We start from the raw sequence: 22,329 nt of genomic DNA, 5'->3' as shown, positions 1-22,329 counted from the left end.
ATTATTAGAATTCATCCTTATAATCCACTTTTATGCATTGTCATTCCATTGGATTACAAAGCAGCATTGAGAATTTTGAAAGATACGAGGGTAATCCCAAAAGTAAGGTCTTCTATTTTTTTTTTTTTTTTTTTTTTTTTTTTTGTGAGTACATTGACCAGTTTATTTCTACAATGGTTTACATCAGTTTACAGCTTGAATATTTAGCTATTTTTCGACATGTCACCAATTCTGCTGATGCATTTTTGTAGACACTGTGGCAGTTTTTGTATGCCCATGTCATACTAGTTGGCCGCCATGCTGTTCAGAAAGTTATTAACCTCTTCTTTCACCTTGTAGTCGGAGCTGAATCGCTGGGACCACAATTAACACTGACAGGTACTGTGAGACTATGAAAAAACTCAAACAGGCAATTCAGAACTGGAGAAGAGGAATGTTGAGCAAGGGCGTACACATTCTCCCTGACAATGCTCGCCCACTTATCGTCCGGCAAACAGTAGCTCTCCTGAAACAGTTTCAGTGGAACATAATCACCCACCCATCCTTTAGTCCTGACTTGGTGCTCAGTGACTGTCACCTGTTCCCTAGGTTAAAAGAAGATTTGGCCGTAAAGCGATTCAGCTCCATTGACGATGTGAAAGACTTTCTGAACAGCATGGCAGCGAGCTGGTATGACATGGGCATACGAAAACTGCCACAGCGTCTACAAAAATGCATCAACAGAAATGGTGGTGATGTCAAAAAATAGCGGAATGTTCAAGCTGTAAACTGATGCAAACCATTGTATAAATAAACAGGTCAGTGTTCTTATAAAAAATATGTGACCTTACTTTTGGGATTACCCTCGTACGTAGTGTAAATTTTGTGTTGTGGTGGGACTGCTTCTCTAAAGACAGTTGCAGGCTGTGTTCTGTCAGAGCAATGTATGACTATTAGTCTTCTCTTTTGTGCACTTGCAGTAATAGTAGTAGTTTCTGTTGCTGTAACATCATCATAGTAGTAGTAGTAGTAGTAGTAGTAGTAGTAGTAGTCCTCTCCCTACTGCTCCATGTCACATCCACAATTGCTTCATAACTATTAAAGAATGGTATTTTATTTGTTCATTTGTTGTCAAGCACCCAGCCAAGATTCATAAAATACGCAATAAAATGTGCCTCGCAAAGTACTACAAAAACTTTCACACTCAGATTATTCCAGATTTCATTACCATTCCCAATGTGGACAGGCAACTTCATTTCCCAATCCATTTCTCTTGTGCTGAGCAAGAATATTAATCAAATCATTATATTTTTTTTCACTGCCTCACTGCGCCACTGCTCACAATGAATGCGTTCAGTTAATACTGTTGCTCTATACCTCTTTGTTGGTAGTCGGTGATGTAATTTTATTAATCTTTGAACATCTAGATATTAACCTGCATCTTCCATTGGTAACCAGCCATACTTCAAATGAAAGAATAAAATATACTAAAATAAATAATTTCAAACAGAAATATTATATGTAAGAATACTCAGCCATTACACAGGGCTCTATCCTACCGTGAAATCTGCACTTTCCCATATGTCTGAAGGAAAGCTCAATCTATTTCTCCAAATCTGTAAAGTATAAAGCCATAACTTTTTATAAGCAGTACATATTTCATAGTAGAAATGTGCAGTAATGATCCATCCAACTATTTAAGTCATGCGCTTAGTCAAGATAGCAATTGGAGCTTATATGTCATATTTAGGTACTGGCATTTGTATTCTGACACTCCAAAAATTTTATCTGATAGCAGCGGAGTAGTGGGAAAGCTTCTGTATTTTAATTCACTTGATTTTTCATCATGAATAATTTCTGGTGAAACTATTTCAGCAACATTCAGTTTGTGGAAACTATGACAGTTGTTTCATATAATTTTTGTTGTTTCACTGCATAATTTTATCTTCTCTGCAACATTAGGCATTGTCTCATGAAGTGAACATTAATTAAAATGTAAATGAATTTTTAACATGACTTTTCTAAAGGTTTGTTCCTTGATCTGTTAGTTCTATTCAATTTCAGGTCGCATGGGTAGCAGCCACGATGATTTGGATGACGACTCTAGTTCCTTGTACTCACCATCTGCGGGTAAGTACATTTACAAAGGAGAATTACTGGACAGTTCGTCATTATTGGTCATTTAAATGTGTGTTGCAAGCATACATATATAGCTGTTATAAGCTGGACCAAAAAATGCTTCAGTTTGTCAAATTCTTCAGTTGATAGGCTAAGCCACTTAATTTGATTGTGGTAACCTGCCTTTTGATAGTGATCATTACCAAGCACAGAAGTGTGTTTCACCTGTGGTGGTGGTGGTAGTGGTGGTGATCATGATTGTACTCAATTATGAAAAACTGAAAGATTTCATTTCTAGCTGGTAAGCATGGAAACATTGTATCTTAAACAGCTGTATGAACTATTCATTTTTGCACATAATAATTGTGTGATCTCGGACAACTATACCATCGTATTTCGAAAGTTGCATAATGGCCACATAAGTTTCAAATAGGAAGAAGTTGCTTGGAGAATTTCATATTGTTCAAAATTTGTTTCAATAATTTAAAAGGGTACAAGTAAACCAAGTGGCCAAAAATTGTGAGAAATGTTGTCACATTTTGAAGGAAGTGGGCTATGTAAAATGCCCAAATGTTGTGGCTAGATACTGTGTTTGGTGCAAGTTAATACACAATATCGAAGCAGTCTGTTACAGACATACATATAGTGAACATACCAGAACATTATGAATTAACCAACTTAGAGTATGGGATAATAATTAGTGCAAGGTGCATCTGTTGTAACATATCAGAGATAACACAAAAATTAAGTTTCCACAGTCAGGTGTCTTTTGTGCGTCTTCATTATTGCAAAGCCATTATGAGACACACACAAACCTCTGCACAAAAGATCACACAAATACATGGCACATCACCTCCACAGAACCATATCTACTGAGAGTCAGATTGCCACCGGTGTGAATACAGTGATTCAGCAACCCATTTCTACCTGGACTGTACAGAGACAGTAGCAATGCAAAGGCTTCAGCATCTGATGACGAATGTTGCATCCATGTTGTTCGTATGACTTTTGTCCACTCAGTATAATACAATACATAGTAGTAATGAGACTGTCAAAACAAAGGTGTCTTCATCTTGAAGTACAAACTCTTTAGGGAAGTAATAGCATGGCTACTATATTGTCCCACATATCGTGTATATCATCTCGTGAGAACTATGATAATACATTCCTAAAAAATGGCAAGTCTCATTATGAATATCCTGTTAATTGAATCTAATTTTATTACACAAAGGGACTTCAAAAGGTAAGATAAGCATTATTCTAGCAGGCCAAGTAACTTTAAAAGTTGCACTTTATTTTAAAGTGCCCCAGCTACATGACCCTATTCTTCAATGTAGTCATAAAACCTCTGTAAATGACGGTTGGAGTGAATAAAATCTTTTTGGTCGGAATGGTTTACCAATCATTGAATTCCTCGCAGATAGAAATCTGCTCCTTGGTAAAGGAGCCATTTAATAACTTTTGTGCAACTGTCATCTTTGGAAAATTCTGTGGCTGCTGTTAATCAGTTCCTCAGCTGTCTGGACATAGTCATTTGTGTTAGATATCGGTGGCCTTCCTTCTCGATCAGCATCACCCCTGTCTGTGCAGCCGTGATCATATTTTTGGCACCAGTTCACAATGGATGGACATGACATTGCATTTCATCCTTATACTGTCAGAATTTCATTGGGAATTCCTGTACCGTTTAGATGTATTGTCCACAAGAACAGTACAGTCCCCCATACTTCAACTTCGGATTACATTTGCAATTGCTGTGCCATTTCACTTACACACTGTGATGCAGATGTTACTATCACAGCTGGGCTGTCTGCAGGATCCCAGAACATGTACTCACTTCTGACAAAGTGCCACTTTTGCTGCACAGTGGTCGTAGGGTGGATCAACAAATGTAACTTAACTTTTTGTAGCCCCCTCATGCTATGACAAGTCAGTAGGGATAGGCTTCTCTCTGTCTCTGATCAGTAGGTTGACAGCACTTATTCAGTATTGGCATGCTTTAACTTGGCTGTTCTTGTGCGTTAGCTTGGTAGGGTTAGTGGAATAGCTCTATTCTTAGTGATTTCTGTGCATTTTGCGATGGTTGAATGAAAAGTAATGCCTCCACCTTTTTTTAATTGGGTTTAGATGCGAATAGTTTGATAAATCAAACGCAGAAATAATTCTTAGAATGTGGTCTTTAATTACCAATATTCACTTTTTCCACATAATCACCAGCCAATGGGTACATTTCTGCCAACGATTAACAAGTTTTATGAAGCCATCACAGAAGAAGTCGACACTCTGTTTCCACAACCACAGTCTCGCAGTTCTCGCAACGTTTTTGTTGGAAGCATAGTGATGTCCCCACAGATCGACTTTCATTATCGGGAACAGATGGGAGTCAGACGGTGCTCTAAATCTGGACTGTACGGTGGTGAGATTCAGTCTCTGAAGTTCTGCTGTGGTGCATAGATCTTCTGATAGCCAAGCAAAGCAATAATGTGACCTACACGTTCTTATGAAATTCCGATTGTGCTTGCAATTTCTCTCCAAGTTATACGACGATAACCCTGAATCAATCTGTCAACATTTTGCTTGCGAAACTCGGTGGTTGCTGTCACAGCATGTCCAACTCGTGGTTTGTCATGCTGGTCAGATGTTTCCGCCTAAACATCTTTAAACGTACTCTCCCAATGACGCACAGTACTCACAGCAACACAATCACCATAAATTGCTTTCATTCTCTGTTGGATCTCCTTTGGCATGACACCTTCTGCTGTCAAGAATTGAGTGACTTTATGTTGCTTAAATCGCATTGACGACCGTCTGCGCAGCTTTCCATACTTTACTCTGTAAAAGTGTAAGGCTTCCTGCCAACTGGAGCTGTAGAGAATAGGCTACGGAACAAGCCACTACCTGCTGCATATCAATGCTGCCAACTGTTGAAGAGTTACGAAGGTGGAGGCATTACTTTTCAGTCAAACCTCATATTATGGATCTCCCTTTTTGGTATGCACCAAGGAAGAAATGAGGGAAGTGATTCATTTTCTGTATTTCGAAGGAACTAAGTTTGTGGATATTATTCAGACTGCAGCTGCAGTGTAGTGATAGCTGTTTTAGTGAATGAAAAATTCACAAGTGGATAACTTTCTTTAAAGGTAGAAGTATATCTATCGATGATGAAATGTATTGAAGTAGGGTATCTGCTTAAAAAATGGACAGGTTTATTAAGACATGTTTGATGGTCTGATGATGATTGCCACAGTTACATAGAGATGACTTTCCCAACAGTGGAGGCTTTCTTCACAGATGCTATGGCCTGTATGAATCTTGTTAATAGTCTTCCAAAGACAGTGTGGTAATTACATGCCAGCTAGTCTTGAACCAGGTCCTATGAGGTCTGATATTCCTCATGGGCAGTGCTGTTCCACATTTCTGACCACTTCCTGCTCTTGTTGAAATCAACTACTTACCGTGTGGCCTCCATGAGGTATCATTCAGCCTCTGTATGACAGTATTGTGTAATCTCAGCTTTGCTGCAATGTTTTCTGTGTGTTTCTTGCAGGACAAGGACCTATCAAGAATTACTCCTAAATATTTTTGGAAGTCTTGGTGGTGGAGGACTTGACCATTAAGGATGGTGACTTTTAGCTTTACATTGGCCATTCTGTTGTTAAGATGAAAGCGGCTAGCTTCAACCTTCATTGAATTTGCTATTAATCTCCAGTTTTTGAAGTAATCACAGGCATTTTACTTACATCTGCAGGGATCTCTCTTCACCAGGTTCAGGAATTCTCTGTTGAGGGCCCAGATCATCCACATAAATGAATTTCCTCAACTCTGTTTCAGGCAGATGAGATATATATAAATTGGTCAAAACTAGTGCCAAAACTGAACCCTGGGGAAGGCCATTATTACTGTATTTACTTGAATCTAAGCCGCACTTTTTTTCCGGTTTCTGTAATCCAAAAAACCGCCTGCGGCTTAGAATCGAGTGCAAAGCAAGTGGAAGTTCTGAAAAAATGTTGGTAGGTGCCGCCACAACTAACTTCTGCCGTCGAATATATGTAGCGCTACACAAGCATGCTTTGTGGGCACAAAGATAAATACTGGCGCCAAAACCTTTTTTTTTTTTTTTTTTTTTTTTTTTTTTTTCTCCGCCCCAAGTTTCGACCACTTCATTTTCATACATTATCCAACGAAGTAAATACAAATTCCGTATTGTTCATCTTTGAATGTAGCAGAATTTCAATGTACTACGAAAATCCGACTGGCAAGACTGTTAGGGATGTTTGTGAATATGGCCAACTCTATGTTCCGAGTTTTTTCCTGCCTGTGAGAAGAGATGGTTGCTAATAGGAACCTGATGAAATGTGAATCACATGCAGTATTCTCTTCACCACAAGAATAATATGAATATAAACATTTTGCCATGTATTCTTTCGTGTTTGCTGCTATCTCATTTAAATCCTGTCTGCCTAATAAACTACGAAACTAGAGTGAGACAACAGCAAACGCGGAAGAATATACGTATCGTGTCATGTTTATATTCGTATTATTCTTATGCCTAATAGTGATATAGTCAGAAATGAAGCACGGCAACTGACTAGATTTTAAATGTAAGATGACTAATTTCTGTGCAGAATTTGATGTACTAAAGAAGCGGCCGCAAAGATTTTCAAATGGAGAAAAATTTGCACCTAACTCTCGTTCAGAACATGTTCTATCACACGCAGTCTATTATTTGGTTCTTGTTGATCATTATCAAAGAAAGCAGCAGTGTAAGTAACAACAAATAGCAGTCTCTTGCCATTGTTTCGCTAATGAGGCGATTCCTCTTTTTGTTTTTTAAGCGGTGGCAGCGCGCATAAAGCAAGTCATGCCGCGAGCGGCGACAGGCTGTAAATACGCACTATCAGAATGCGACAAACAATGCATGACACAGTACAGTAATGCATTTTCAGCTTAGAGTGACGTAAACACCTATAACAAAGAAAACGGCACTTATCAGATCAAAGCAAAATAAGCAATCGATTCAAACCAGACGAAGCACGTGAAAAAGGAAGGGTACCCATATAAATACGGACGGAGCGCCTGACGCATAGCAATGGCTACCTGGTAAAGCTTAACTGCTAAGCTTATGACTCGAACCAAACTACTGTAGCTGTATCGTCTTTCATTCGACCTAAATTGTGTCTCATATTACAATGGACCAACTTTGTTTCGATTTGGAGGTGCGGCCTAAAACTTCTCTCTCCCCTTGAATTTCGAGTCTCAAATTTCAGGTGCGGCTTAGATTCGGGAAATAGTTTTTTCCTTTATTTAGAGTCTCATTTTTCAGGTGCGGCTTAGATTCGAGTGCGGCTTAGATTCGAGTGCGGCTTAGATTCGAGTGCGGCTTAGATTCGAGTGCGGCTTAGATTCGAGTGCGGCTTAGATTCGAGTGCGGCTTAGATTTGAGTGCGGCTTAGATTCGAGTGCGGCTTAGATTTGAGTAAATACGGTAGGTTTCTTCTGTCTGCTCAGTCAGTAGCCGAGGACCACTTGCAAATATCACTCAGGTAACATCTTTATGAGCCTAATTATGGTTTGGCAGCGTATGACGCATAGTGTTTGTACAGGAGTCCTTGTTTCCACACTGTATCATAAGCAGCTTTGAGGTCGACAAAAGCCATTGATGTTTTACTTCGTCTCACTGGAAACCAGCTTCTGTGTCTGTGGTGAACCCAAGTACATGGTCTGTACAGCTCCTGTTATATCTGTATTCTGCTTGTTCAATGGGAATAACTTCATAGATCTTTGGATTGTTTCTATTAGGAACAAGTCTCTTCAAAAGCTTGCAGCAGCAGCTCAATAGGGCGGCTGGATGGTAGCTAACAGCTTGATTCGCTGGGTTAGCAGACTTCACTATAGCTATGATTTTTGTTCTTTTGTAAGGTTGCCAGACAGCATAATATTGGTGAAGAAACTCGCAATCCACTTAAGTCTTTTCTCCACAATCGCTGAGGAACTCAATTGTATCCCGTCAAATAATGGAGATTTGTCCTTTTGTTGTTTCTTTTAGTGCTCCATTGTGATACTCTCTCACATTCACACACCATATATAATTAAGAAAACCCGCACCCACAGGTACATCATTCAATGAGTTGACACGGAACTGGGACAGCTGAGGGATACATACATTTCTCACCATCTTTGGAGCAAGTCAAGTAGACTGACGGTAAAGCACTCCCACCCACCAGTCCTTTACTGGTGGTCTGTCAGACATGCCCTCAGGCTTTCTGGACAGTTCACAGCTGAAATATTAGCAACAGTCCAAGTATGTTTATGGTGAATTCCCATAATTTTATGGGTCGATTAGTATGCCATGAGAACATGAAGAATCACATCCCATATAAGGCATTTCGAAGGTGATGGTGATGACATCCAGTCACTATTGAAGAACCACTATGAACATCTGAATGAATGGCAGAGCATGGCACAGAAACATCCACATTTGCCTCCAGCAGAAAAGTTCAAAAGCTAAATTTCTGCTGATTTGTTGAGTGTTCTGGGATATGAATAGTCTACTGATGATCCGTTCACTCCTTGAGCTCAAACAGCAAATAATGTCAGCTACTGGGAGGTCTGAAACCCAAAATGAAAGGAAGTGGTGGTGATGAATGCTTTCAAAACACGTGATTTTGCTTCAGGATGATGCCCGCCTTCATGCAGTTTGTAAAACAGTCCAGTGCATTCAAAATCTTGGTTTTGAGCACACACCATATGGTCTTGATCTAGCTACATGGTGATCTTCATATTTTTGGTTTAATAAAAGATAAGCAAAGAAAGGAAAGTAGAAAGGTGGAAGGAGTATATAGAGGGTCTAGACAAAGGTGATGTACTTGAGGACAATATTATGGAAATGGAAGAGGAATGTAGAGGAAGATGAAATGGGAGAACCGATACTGCGTGAAGGGTTTGACAGAGCACTGAAAGACTTGAGTCGAAACAAGGCCCCGGGAGTAGACAGCATTCCATTGGAACTACTGACGGCCTTGGGAGAGCCAGTCCTGACAAAACTCTACCACCTGGTGAGCAAGATGTATGAAACAGGGGAAATACCCTCAGACTTCAAGAAGAATATCATAATTCCAATCCCAAAGAAAGCAGGTGTTGACAGATGTGAAAATTACCAAACAATCAGTTTAATAAGCCACAGCTGCAAAAGACTAACACGAATTCTTTACAGACGAATGGAAAAACTAGTAGAAGCCAACCTCGGGGAAGATCAGTTTGGGTTTCGTAGAAATATCGGAACACGTGAGCAAATACTGACCCTACAACTTATCTTAAAAGCTAGATTAAGGAAAGGCAAACCTACGTTTCTAGCATTTGTAGACTTGGAGAAAGCTTTTGACAATGTTGACTTGGAATACCGTATTTACTCGAATCTAAGCCGCACTTTTTTTCCGGTTTTTGTAATCCAAAAAACCGCCTGCGGCTTAGAATCGAGTGCAAAGCAAGCGGAGGTTCTGAAAAATGTTGGTAGGTGCCGCCACAACTAACTTCTGCCGTCGAATATATGTAGCGCTACACAAGCATGCTTTGTGGGCACAAAGATAAATACTGGCACCAAAACTTTTTTTCTCCGCCCCTTGTTTCGGCCACTGCATTTTCATACATTATCCAATGAAGTAAATACAAATTCCGTATTGTTCATCTTCGAATGTAGCAGAATTTCAATGTACTACGAAAATCCGACTGGCAAGACTGTTAGGGATGTTTGTGAATATGGCCAACTCTATGTTCCGAGTTTTTTCCTACCTGTGAGAAGAGATGATTGCTAATAGGAACCTGATGAAATGTGAATCACATGCAGTATTCTCTTCACCATAAGAATAATACGAAAATAAACATTTTGCCAAGTATTCTTTCGTGTTTGCTGCTATCTCATTTAAATCCTGTCTGCCTAATAAACTACGAAACTAGAGTGAAGCAACAGCAAACGCGGAAGAATATACGTATCGTGTCATGTTTATATTCGTATTATTCTTATGCCTAGTAGTGATATAGTCAGAAATGAAGCACGGCAACTGACTAGATTTTAAATGTAAGATGACTAATTTCTGTGCAGAATTTGATGTACTAAATAAGCGGCCGCAAAGATTTTCAAACGGAGAAAAATTTGCGCCTAACTCTCGTTCAGAACATGTTCTATCATACGCAGTCTATTATTTGGTTCTTGTTGATCATTATCAAAGAAAGCAGCAGTGTAAGTAACAACAAATAGCAGTCTCTTGCCATTGTTTCGCTAATGAGGCGATTCCTCTTTTTGTTTTTTAAGCGGTGGCAGCGCGCATAAAGCAAGTCATGCCGCGAGCGGCGACAGGCTGTAAATACGCACTATCAGAATGCGACAAACAATGCATGACACCGTACAGTAATGCATTTTCAGCTTAGAGTGACGTAAACACCTATAACAAAGAAAACGGCACTTATCAGATCAAAGCAAAATAAGCAATCGATTCAAACCAGACGAAGCACGCGAAAAAGGAAGGGTACCCGTATAAATACGGACGGAGCACCTGACACATAGCAATGGCTACCTGGTAAAGCTTAACTGCTAAGCTTACGACTCGAACCAAACTACTGTAGCTGTATCGTCTTTCATTCGACCTAAATTGTGTCTCATATTACAATGGACCAACTTTGTTTCGATTTGGAGGTGCGGCCTAAAACTTTTCTCTCCCCTTGAATTTCGATTCTCAAATTTCAGGTGCGGCTTAGATTTGGGAAATATTTTTTTCCTTTATTTCGAGTCTCATTTTTCAGGTGCGGCTTAGATTCGAGTGCGGCTTAGATTCGAGTAAATACGGTACTCTCTTTCAAATTCTGAAGGTGGCAGGGGTAAAAGACAGGGAGCGAAAAGCTATTTACAATTTGTACAGAAACCAGATGGCAGTTATAAGAGTCAAGGGACATGAAAGGGAAGCAGTGGTCCGCAAGGGAGTGAGACAGGGTTGTAGCGTATCCCCGATGTTATTCAATCGGTATATTGAGCAAGCAGTAAAGGAAACAAAAGAAAAATTCGGAGTAAGAATTAAAATCCATGGAGAAGAAATAAAAACTTTGAGGTTCGCCGATGACATTGTAATTCTGTCAGAGACAGCAAAGGACTTGTAAGAGCAGTTGAATGGAATGGATAGTGTCTTGAAAGGAGGGTATAAGATGAACATCAACAAAAGCAAAACGAGGATAATGGAATGTAGTCGAATTAATTCGGGTGATGCTGAGGGTATTAGATTAGGAAATGAGACACTTAAAGTAGTAGACAAGTTTTCCTATTTGGGGAGCAAAATAACTGATGATGGTCAAAGTAGAGAGGCTGTAAAATGTAGACTGGCAATGGCAAGGAAACCGTTTCTGAAGAAGAGAAATTTGTTAACATCGAGTATAGATTTAATTGTCAGGAAGTCGTTTCTGAAAGTATTTGTATGGAGTGTGGCCATGTATGGAAGTGAAACATGGATGATAAATAGTTTAGACAAGAAGAGAATAGAAGCTTTCGAAATGTGGTGCTACAGAAGAATGCTGAAGATTAGATGGGTAGATCACATAACTAATGAGGAAGTACTGAATAGGATTGGGGAGAAGAGAAGTTTGTGGCACAACTTGACGAGAAGAAGGGATCAGTTGGTAGGACATGTTCTGAGGCTTCAAGGGATCACCAATTTGGTATTGGAGGGCAGCGTGGAGGGTAAAAATCATAGAGGGAGACCAAGAAATGAATACACCAAGCAGATTCAGAAGGATGTAGGTTGCAGCAGGTACTGGGAGACGAAAAAGCTTGCACAGAATAGAGTAGCGTGGAGAGCTGCATCAAACCAGTCTCAGGACTGAAGACCACAACAACAAAAGGATACTTGTTTGAAATAAAGTTATCATTGGATGACAATATTGTGGAGGAGGAGAAAGAGTGGATATGAACAATGCCACAGAGGTTCTTCTAGAATGGAATTAGCTAACTTAGCTACTTGTTTTTTTTCTGTTTTTCAGTATAAAGTTTCCATTAAATTGACCACCCTTTTTTACTTTGTATATCATTCCACACATACTCTCAGTTTATGTATTATGACATCATACTGTACTGAAATTTGTCACAGAACTTTGTAACAATGCCAGTATTCAGGCTGTTATAGCTAAGTACTAGGAAAAATTATTCCTTTAGTTGAAGTGGATTCATACTTACTGATTGAAGTCTAGTACTGAAGCTGAAGTGGAAAATATTTTCAGTATATTCCATATCGAAAGTTCAAAACATTATGTTGGCAATATGTTACAGTACATGTCATAATTCTGTTTAAATGGCTGTTATACAAAACACATCTATTGAAAATTTGGTCAAACTCATAACACGTAAGAAGTGTCATGGTTTGTATTACAGTAGTGTGACACATTAATTTATAATTTATTGAAGGTAACCTGATAATGATACAGCACTGTTCACTACAGTAATTTGTGCGGTATAAAGAGAGGATTAGAAGAATAATCAAGTTGCAATAAATACTTCGTTAATAAACAAAAACTTTTTGATAAAGTAGCAATTTGACTGTAGTTATTGTCAATGTAGATGAAGTTCTGATTTCATGTTTCAGCTAATTGTGTTAGTTTGAATAGATGTAATTAATGTTATTGGTTGTTCTTTTGGCATGAGAATGGCAAACTTTATTACAAAGATTTCCTATATATTGAATGAATACTAGTGAAAGGTGGGATGCAGTGTGTAACTTCTCAAAACACATTTTGGACTTGACTTGCATGGTGTACTACAGTTACTTCATATATCTATCATTCTATTCCTCAGACAAATGATTGAAAAGTTAAAATTCTATATTTAGTCAGTCATGCCAGTTGTATTGGTATTGCTTTGAGCAGTGACAGTATTGTATGACTGCATTTTTCTCCAACAGCTCTCATTCATTTTTATGCTGTTTTTGTTATTTGTGAACAAGGGTAGTTCACACTGTGGAAAATACTCATGGTTTTCTAATCTTGCTGTTCATATTTCTTTCTCTTGTTTTGATTTAATTTTGTTTACAGTTGGCAAGTAAAATAGTTCCTTTGTAGATTTCTTGACATCCCTTCCCAGCTTTTCTGTGGTTTCACAGAATTTGTTAAATTGGGATTGGGGGGGGGGGGGGTCCAGTCAGCTATGAATTCAATCTACAGTTTACTGAAAAATATACAGGGTGTTACAAAAAGGTACGGCCAAACTTTCAGGAAACATTCCTCACACACAAAGAAAGAAAATATGTTATGTGGACATGTGTCCGGAAACGCTAACTCTCCATGTTAGAGCTCATTTTATTACTTCTCTTCAAATCACATTAATCATGGAATGGAAACACATAGCAACAGAACGTACCAGCGTGACTTCAAACACTTTGTTACAGGAAATGTTCAAAATGTCCTCCATTAGCGAGGATACATGCATCCGCCCTCCGTCGCATGGAATCCCTGATGCGCTGATGCTGCCCTGGAGAATGGCGGGTACCGGGGTTGCATAGACAAGAGCTTTCAAATGCCCCCATAAATGAAAGTCAAGAGGGTTGAGGTCAGGAGAGCTTGGAGGCGATGGAATTGGTCAGTCTCTACCAATCCATCGGTCACCGAATCTGTTGTTGAGAAGCGTACAAACACTTCGACTGAAATGTGCTGGAGCTCCATCGTGCATGAACCACATGTTGTGTCGTACTTGTAAAGGCACATGTTCTAGCAGCACAGGTAGAGTATCCCGTATGAAATCATGATAATGTGCTCCATTGAGCATAGGTGGAAGAACATGGGGCCCAATCAAGACATCACCAACAATGCCTGCCCAAACGTTTACAGAAAATCTGTGTTGATGACGTGATTGCACAATTGCATGCGGATTCTCGTCAGCCCACACGTTGATTGTGAAAATTTACAATTTGATCACATTGGAATGAAGCCTCATCCGTAAAGAGAACATTTGCACTGAAATGAGGATTGACACATTGTTGGATGAACCATTCGCAGAAGTATACCCGTGGAGGCCAATCAGCTGCTGACAGTGGCTGCACATGCTGAACATGGTACGGAAACAACTGGTTCTCCCGTAGCATTCTCCATACAGTGACGTGGTCAATGTTACCTTGTACAGCAGCAACTTCTCTGGCACTGACATTAGGGTTATCGTCAACTGCACGAAGAATTGCCTCGTCCATTGTAGGTGTCCTCGTCATTCTAGGTCTTCCCCAGTCGCGAGTCGTAGGCTGGAATGTTCTGTGCTCCCCAAGATGCCGATCAATTGCTTCGACCGTCTTCCTGTCGGGACACCTTCGTTCTGGAAATCTGTCTCGATACAAACATACCACACCACGGCTATTGCCCCCGTGCTAATCCATACATCAAATGGGCATCTGCCAACTCCGCATTTGTAAACATTCCACTGACTGCAAAACCACGTTCGTGATGAGCACTAACCTGTTGATGATGCTACGTACTGATGTGCTTGATGCTAGTACTGTTGAGCAATGAGTCGCATGTCAACACAAGCACCGAAGTCAACATTACCTTCCTCCAATTGGGCCAACTGGCGGTGAATCGAGGAAATACAGTAAATACTGACGAAACTAAAATGAGCTCTAACATGGAAATTAAGCGTTTCCGGACACATGTCCACATAACATCTTTTCTTTATTTGTGTGTGAGGAATGTTTCCTGAAAGTTTGGCCGTACCTTTTTGTAACACCCTGTATAAAGTAGCAAATGCTGTTCAGTGTGTGAGTATCCTATTCTGCTGCTAGACGCAACATGTAAAGATATGATTGATTTCTCATACAAGCTTTTGAATTAGCACTGAATAAGAAAGTGATGGTGGAACTGTGTTTATATTATCAGAAGCACACAGTGACAGGTGATGGCACTTATTTTTGAGATGCTGAGGGGGAATGCTTGTGAAATAGTTTCAGCATAAAATTTGATGACATCTAAATCATTGTTAAACAGTGTGCTTAAATGCCCCACAATTATACAATGCAAAGAACTTTCAAAAAAAAAATATATTCTTGACATTTATGAGAATCCTTGTTGAATGATACTTGACAGTGACTACTAATATGATTGCAAGATTATAAAGGGAGATGGTTGAAAACATTTGAGATATTTCTTGTTGTGTTCATGTGTCTGCTGTTTTAGTTAAATCTTGGAGTGAACAATAGTATGTCTGTCACAGTTTGATTAGATCTTTTTTTGTTACACCACTGGTGTAACATTCCGTCATGATTAATTATCATAGTCTGCTTATAATACAGAGCTCTTCAAATCAGTTTTTTTTTCTAAATGCAGTTTCATGCTTTAAGCTGTAACATATTTGTAGCTACGAATGTTCTGTTTTCATGTTATTTTGCATTTCGTAAGTTCAGTGGGAGGGTTACCAGTCACATTGCATCACTCCAATAAGTGTTAACATATTGTTACAATTTGGTGGAGCTGCTGCTGCTGTTGTTGTTCTTGATATGCAGAACACAATTGTTGAGTGTTTCATTTACTTGTGTACATAAGTACAGGTTTCGACACTTTTGAGTCTTGAGCTATAAAACTTGAATCTATTCTGAAAAACTGACATTCTGTGCAGTTCAAACTGTGCAGCTTTTAGAAAGTTTCTGATAATAGTAGTCATGTTATCATTATAGTCTGATTAAACTTCCTTGATAGTTGACATCACTTGCCACTACAGTGTTGCCACATCTGCTGCCAGCTACTACTGCTCGGTTATAGGTGACACACAAACCTAGTGGTTCACTTCACAAATGCTGTTAAGAGTGTAACACAGGGCAATGATGGAAGCAGCTACCAAGAGGTATGGCTGACGTGGGAAATGCTCTGTTGACAGCTGATTTTAAATGACCAGTGACTGAACGGCAGACGACGGGTTTTGTACCCGTACATGTAAAATCGTGGCCTAACTTAAACACAACCTCACAATGCGCAGTGTATCTGAGAAAATGGCGATCCACAATCTGCGCTAGAACTTAAGTCTCAATAGCTTTGTTCACAACATTTAGGACTAATGTCTACGAGCAAAATCAAGACAGAAAAATTCCATAATATGTTTATCTGCATAGCCATCGTACACATCAGAATTTCAGTTTTAGTGATAAAAGCAAACTTTAATTACTCACTGTCATTAGTTACCTGAAACTATCCTCACGCAGGCTACATAGGGGTGTCAAATCACCAACTGATGAGCAGCATTGGTTGGCACTTGGTTGCAGATTGTAGGTGACACAAGTTGATTCCAAACAAAAAGGAAAAGAAAAATTAAGAGCAATAGTCAATATGATGATGTAAATGATGCAGAGAAGTGTTAGAAATTAAAAAAAAAAATACATTTAAATCAGTAAAATGAATGAAATTTATAATCTAAGTCTATTGATTAGATTTAGAGGAATGACTTTCTTCATGTAAGGTTTATACGCTTACCACTACGCTGTGCTATTGCACTGCCTAATACTCCTGTATTTATGACTCTGATGTGCCAGTTGCAATAATTGACAGCTTTCAAAAATTCAGCTTCATACAATGTCCTGCAGAGCTTATCTAATGTAAGCTAATCTCTGAGATTATACCAACACTGAATCCGTCTTGTGCGGAAGGATCCAACAGTATTTGCTTAGTGCTGTGTAAGAAACTTGCATGTTTCATTAGCATCATGTGGGAAGCGAGGGGAGGGGGGACAGTTATTGTGTGTGATGAAATACAAAATAATAGGACAAAGCCCAGAATTCGGAATCCAAACACATTAAAAAAAGGGAGCCAGACAAGGAATTGGAAATGACTTAATTGTTATGGCAATCCAGCAATGGCAAATGGTTTGTGCATGATGTTGAACGCTTTGAACAGAGGAAACCACGTACAACACATGAAGTGTCAGTGATCAAGTAATTTTAATCTGACTAAAGTGAACAAATTATATATTCTAAATAATTAATGGAAAATCTCATATAAAGATGTGAAACAAATACTAACAAAGAGATAGAGGGGCTGGCCAGTACTTACCTCAGCTCAGTACAGCCGATAGATACACATAAAACAGACCCAACAGCTGCTTCCCCTGGCCTGGTATAGGTTTATAGATGACATCTTTGTGGTCTGGACTCATGGTGAAGAAACACTCCTTAATTTCCTCCATAACCTCAACTCCTTTTCGAATCTGAATTTCACCTGGTCCTTCTCCAAAACCCAAGCCACCTTCCTGGATGTTGACCTTTGTCTTGTTGAAGCTCACATTCACACCTCTGTCCATATCAAACCCACAAACAAACAACAGTACCTTCACTTTGATAGCTGCCATCCATTCCACATCAAACGCTCCCTTCCCTACAGCCTAGGTATTCGTGGCAAACGCATCTGCTCCAGTGATGAATCCCTCAACAATTACACCAATAACCTAACCAGTGCTTTCCTCTCCCGCAACTATCCTGCAGACCTTGTCCACAAACAGATCTCCCGAGCAATACATTCTTCCCCGTCCAACAACAATGTTCCTACCCCCAGACCACACAGAAGCATCCCCCTTGTCACCCAATATTATCCTGGCCTCGAAAACATCAACAAATTACTCCGCCAGGGATATGACTTTCTCAAGTCAACCCCTGAAATGAGATCATCCCTTGACAAAATTCTCCCCACACCACCCAGAGTTGCCTTTCGTCGCCCCCCTAACCTCCGTAACATCCTTGTTAAACCCTACAATATTCTCAGACCACCTTCTCTACCCAGCGGTTCCTACCCCTGTAACCGACCCCGCTGCAAAACCTACCCCATGCATCCCCCCACAACCACCTACTCCAGCCCCGCTACTGGTAAAACATACACAATTCAAGGCAGGGCCACATGTGAAACTACACATGTCATTTATCAACTGACATGCCTGCACTGCACAGCCTTTTACATCGGCATGACAACAACTAAACTGGCTGAGCGCATGAACGGACACAGACGAACTGTCCGCCTAGGAGATGCCCAATACCCAGTAGCGGAGCATGCCCTCCAGCATAATTCTAGGGACCTAGGAACCTGCTACACCGTATGTGCCATTTGGCTTCTCCCACCCAACACCAGTCCCTCTGAACTGCGGAGATGGGAACTTGCACTCCAACACATCCTTTCATCCCGCCATCCCCCTGGACTGAACCTACGTTAAACAACCTCACTCCCATTTACTCTTCAGTCTTCTCCTCTTTCCCTTTCCTCTTTAGCCATTCACGCATCTTTTCATCCTACATAGTTGTGTTTATCTTTATACTACATACCTCTTTACTTCTGTATGCATCCTCTTTGGTTTGAAGCTGGCACAGTACTTACAGTAGAATATCTTTGGCTTCCCTCTGACAACCATGCCTCCATCCTCGCTACCATCCCTATTTTCCTTTCCCTGTTGCTTCATAGCCTGGGTTGTGAGTAACTGAATCTCCTTTCCCTTCTTCCCTTTCTTTCCCCTCTCTCCTCCCTGATGAAGGAACATCTGTTCCGAAAGCTAGGAGTGTAAATTTTCAGTTCTGTTTTATGTGTATCTATCGGCTGTACTGAGCTGAGGTAAGTACTGGCCAGCCCCTCTCTCTCTTTGTTAGTATTTGTTTCACAAATTATATATTCTAGTTGAAAACTGTGTGCATTGACGTTGATGAAGACTACATGCGCTAAATTCAGTCATTTACACAAACATATAAAATAAGTAATAAGTAATTTTACATGTTGTCATATGTATAAAAAATTTGTTTGGGGGATCTCCTAGGATACAATTTTCTGCTTCCTGTGACATATTTTAAATCACTGTAATTCACATTCACTACACTGATAGCTTTTTTTTTTTTTTTTTTTTGCACCTCACTTTTCCTGTCAGCTTCTTCCTTCTCAAAGCACCGTACACATAGTTTTTGTTTCCTCACGGTTGTCTGAAGGTTTATTTGGAGGGAAATTATTTTTGATCATTTGTCAGGAGGGATGTGATGTACCAGGGCATGGTTTGAGATCTTAGTCCATTTAAATGATGCTAAAAAAAGGCTATATGTTTTCAAGGGTGCTGAATCCAAACTTTCAATCACACCAAAATTTTGTCTCAGAAATGGGTTATAACTTGGAAACAACACAATTTTTGGCAAAGTTAGCGATTTATGAAAACAGAGGACAAAATTTCCCACAAAATAGGTCAAGTGACTTTACTGTATGGTGTTTAGTGGGTGTTGAAGTTAGCGCAGTTTCAAAGCTGAGGAGGTGGACCATCTCAGGACCTATCAACCATGCCCTTACCTTCCTTTGTTGCTCATCGATTGCTGAATTCTGCCCTCCAGTTGTACCATGTTGTTATTGGAGTGGTTGGTAGTTGATACTTGCAATTGTGGAGATGTTTGTGACATGTCAATGTCTCCACCACCTCCTCCTCCTCCTCCTCCTCCTCCTCCTCCTGATGGGGGAAAAGGTCAGTCCTGTGTGTTCATCTCCTGCACTGGCAATTGTTTACAAGTTCACCCTGAGATGGTTGTTTAGAACATATTTGCAATCATGAGTTCAGTTTAAGGGTGTAAAATAGTCATACATAATTAATTAAAGTGAGTCATGTGTTATACAGGGTGTTACAAAAAGGTACGGCCAAACTTTCAGGAAACATTCCTCACACACAAATAAAGAAAAGATGTTATGTGGACATGTGTTCGGAAACGCTTAATTTCCATGTTAGAGCTCATTTTAGTTTCTTCCACCTATGCTCAATGGAGCACGTTATCATGATTTTGTACGGGATACTCTACCTGTGCTGCTAGAACATGTGCCTTTACAAGTACGACACAACATGTGGTTCATGTATGATGGAGCTCCTGCACATTTCAGTCGAAGTGTTTGTACGCTTCTCAACAACAGATTCGGTGACCGATGGATTGGTTGAGGCAGACCAATTCCATGGCCTCCACGCTCTCCTTACCTCAACCCTCTTGACTTTCATTTATGGGGGCATTTGAAAGCTCTTGTCTACGCAACCCCGGTACCAAATGTAGAGACTCTTCGTGCTCGTATTGTGGACGGCTGTGATACAATACGCCATTCTCCAGGGCTGCATCAGCACATCAGGGATTCCATGCGACGGAGGGCGGATGCATGTATCCTCGCTAACGGAGGACATTTTGAACATTTCCTGTAACAAAGTGTTTGAAGTCACGCTGGTACGTTCTGTTGCTGTGTGTTTCCATTCCATGATTAATGTGATTTGAAGAGAAGTAACAAAATGAGCTCTAACATGGAAAGTAAGCGTTTCCGGACACATGTCCACATAACATATTTTCTTTCTTTGTGTGTGAGGCATGTTTCCTGAAAGTTTGGCCGTACCTTTTTGTAACACCCTGTATGTGATAGTGTACTGCAGGATGGGAGAAAAGTTTCGTCACTTAGACCTGTAATGGGCATGAAGAATGTCCTTCAAACAATAAGAATAGGATAGATGGGATAGTTGCTCCTTCAAAATGCAAAATTCATGTACCATGTAGAAGAAAGCACATCAATGAAAAATTAATTGCTACACTTGTGTCAATATGGAAAATTTCATTGTTTGTCTTTTAACAAGAAAATCAAAATGAGAAATTTGGAAATTTGCGACTTCATGCACAGCAATGTATGTGGACCAATGCAGATCAAATTACTTGGGGGTGCAAAGTATTTTGTAACATTCACTGATTGTTTCAAGAAATTTGAGAAGTTTATGTCGAACTATGCTGTGCAAAACTAAGAAGATCCTCGGGATTGATCGACAGGCAGAATAGATGAACAAAAATATTACAAGCTAGCTCATTGGACATGGGGTAGCACTCAAGACAATATCACCATATCCTTCTCAGCAGACTGGGAAGACAGAATACAAAAACAGAACCATTATCGAGTCCATGAGGTCTATGCTCATTGCGGCAAATGTTCCAAAAATTATGGGCAGAAGCAGTTAACACAGTTTTTATAACTGAATGAGATTTCAGTCAAAAAGGGAAGAAAAGCAACACATTACAAATTGTGAACAGGCAAAAAAATAAATCATACACAGGAGAACTTTCAGAGAAGCAGCATTCATCCATGTTCCGAAATTGCTCTGCAAAAAGCTGGAACCAAAGGTTAAGAAAATGATCATGGTAGAAAATCAGGGAGAATCTTGCAATTGCAGGCTGTTTGATCTGGGACATAAGAAAATCATCAAATCCTTTGATGTGGCTTTCAATGAGCATACCCTGATCATCCATAAATCCATTTTGAAGCAAGATTGTGTCGATTTATGTCATTTGTTCCCTATTTTGGACTTCAATCCCGGAGAATCTGAAAGTGAAGATGGAGAATATGATGTCGAGCCACCAGTTGGAAATGAATAGAGAGGGATCGAGATAATCAGCAACCACCCAAAGACCAACAGCAGTCCTAAAGATTATGTGACAGGAGCCAGATTTAACCCCCAGCAAGATATGATGTGAACTCTGCAGATTGTTTTAAAGAGCCAATCTTGTTTTAAGGCAATGACTAACGGAAACGAGCGATTGAAGAGGAACTCAAAGTGCATCAAGTGAATGAAACTTGGGTGGTCCTGCCAAAAGACACACAAAGGACACTAGATTCAAAGTGGGTTTTAAATTCAAGCATCGAAAAGCAAAAATTGTCTCCGGGACAAAGCTCAACATGTCACTCATGGACTTACTAAATATCCTGGACTGGACTACAATGAAACCTTCTTGCCAGTAGTGAGACATGATTCACTATGCAGTTTGCTTGAGGTTTTGGCCAAAGAAGATTGTGAAATGTTGCAATTTGATGTGAACACTGCCTTTTTATGTGGAAAATTGAATGAGGAAATTTCTATTTTGGTACCACAAGGTGCAATGCTCAAAGTGAACAAATGTGTTTGCGGGTTTAAAAAGTCAGTGTACAATTTAAATCGGGTCTCTTATTGTTGGGATCAAACATTTTGTCAATTCTTGAAGTTGGAATTCAAAGAGAGTAATGTAGCTAAGTGTATTTTCACTGGGAACGTTGGAAATGAACTGGTTTTCTTGGCGTTGTATGTAGACGATGGGCTCTTGATTGGAAAAAGCAGGGAATCCCTCAGTCATTATGGACAAAATGGCAAAAATGTTTGTGATAACAGTTTCCAAAGTGAGACTCTTTTGCAAAATGGAAATTGAGTGAAATAGGGAAAAAAAGTTGTTTGTGCACCAAATG

General features: G+C 39.8%; 1 protein-coding gene across 2 annotated transcripts in view; it reads left to right on the top strand.

Moving 5' to 3' along the window:
* Window positions 1–22,329, top strand: part of LOC126095351 (stromal interaction molecule homolog) — a 128,567-nt gene that overhangs the window by 27,507 nt on the left and 78,731 nt on the right. For both annotated transcript variants that reach the window (XM_049910157.1, XM_049910158.1), the window contains exon 11: window positions 2,044–2,109. In XM_049910157.1, the coding sequence (XP_049766114.1) occupies window positions 2,044–2,109 (66 nt within the window). The remainder of the gene's footprint in view (window positions 1–2,043; window positions 2,110–22,329) is intronic.

The sequence above is a fragment of the Schistocerca cancellata genome, chromosome 8 (genome assembly GCF_023864275.1).
Source record: "Schistocerca cancellata isolate TAMUIC-IGC-003103 chromosome 8, iqSchCanc2.1, whole genome shotgun sequence".
NCBI lineage: Eukaryota > Metazoa > Arthropoda > Insecta > Orthoptera > Acrididae > Schistocerca > Schistocerca cancellata.
The sequence above is the reverse complement of the archived record's forward strand: the minus strand, read 5'-3'. Positions and strand labels throughout refer to the sequence as shown.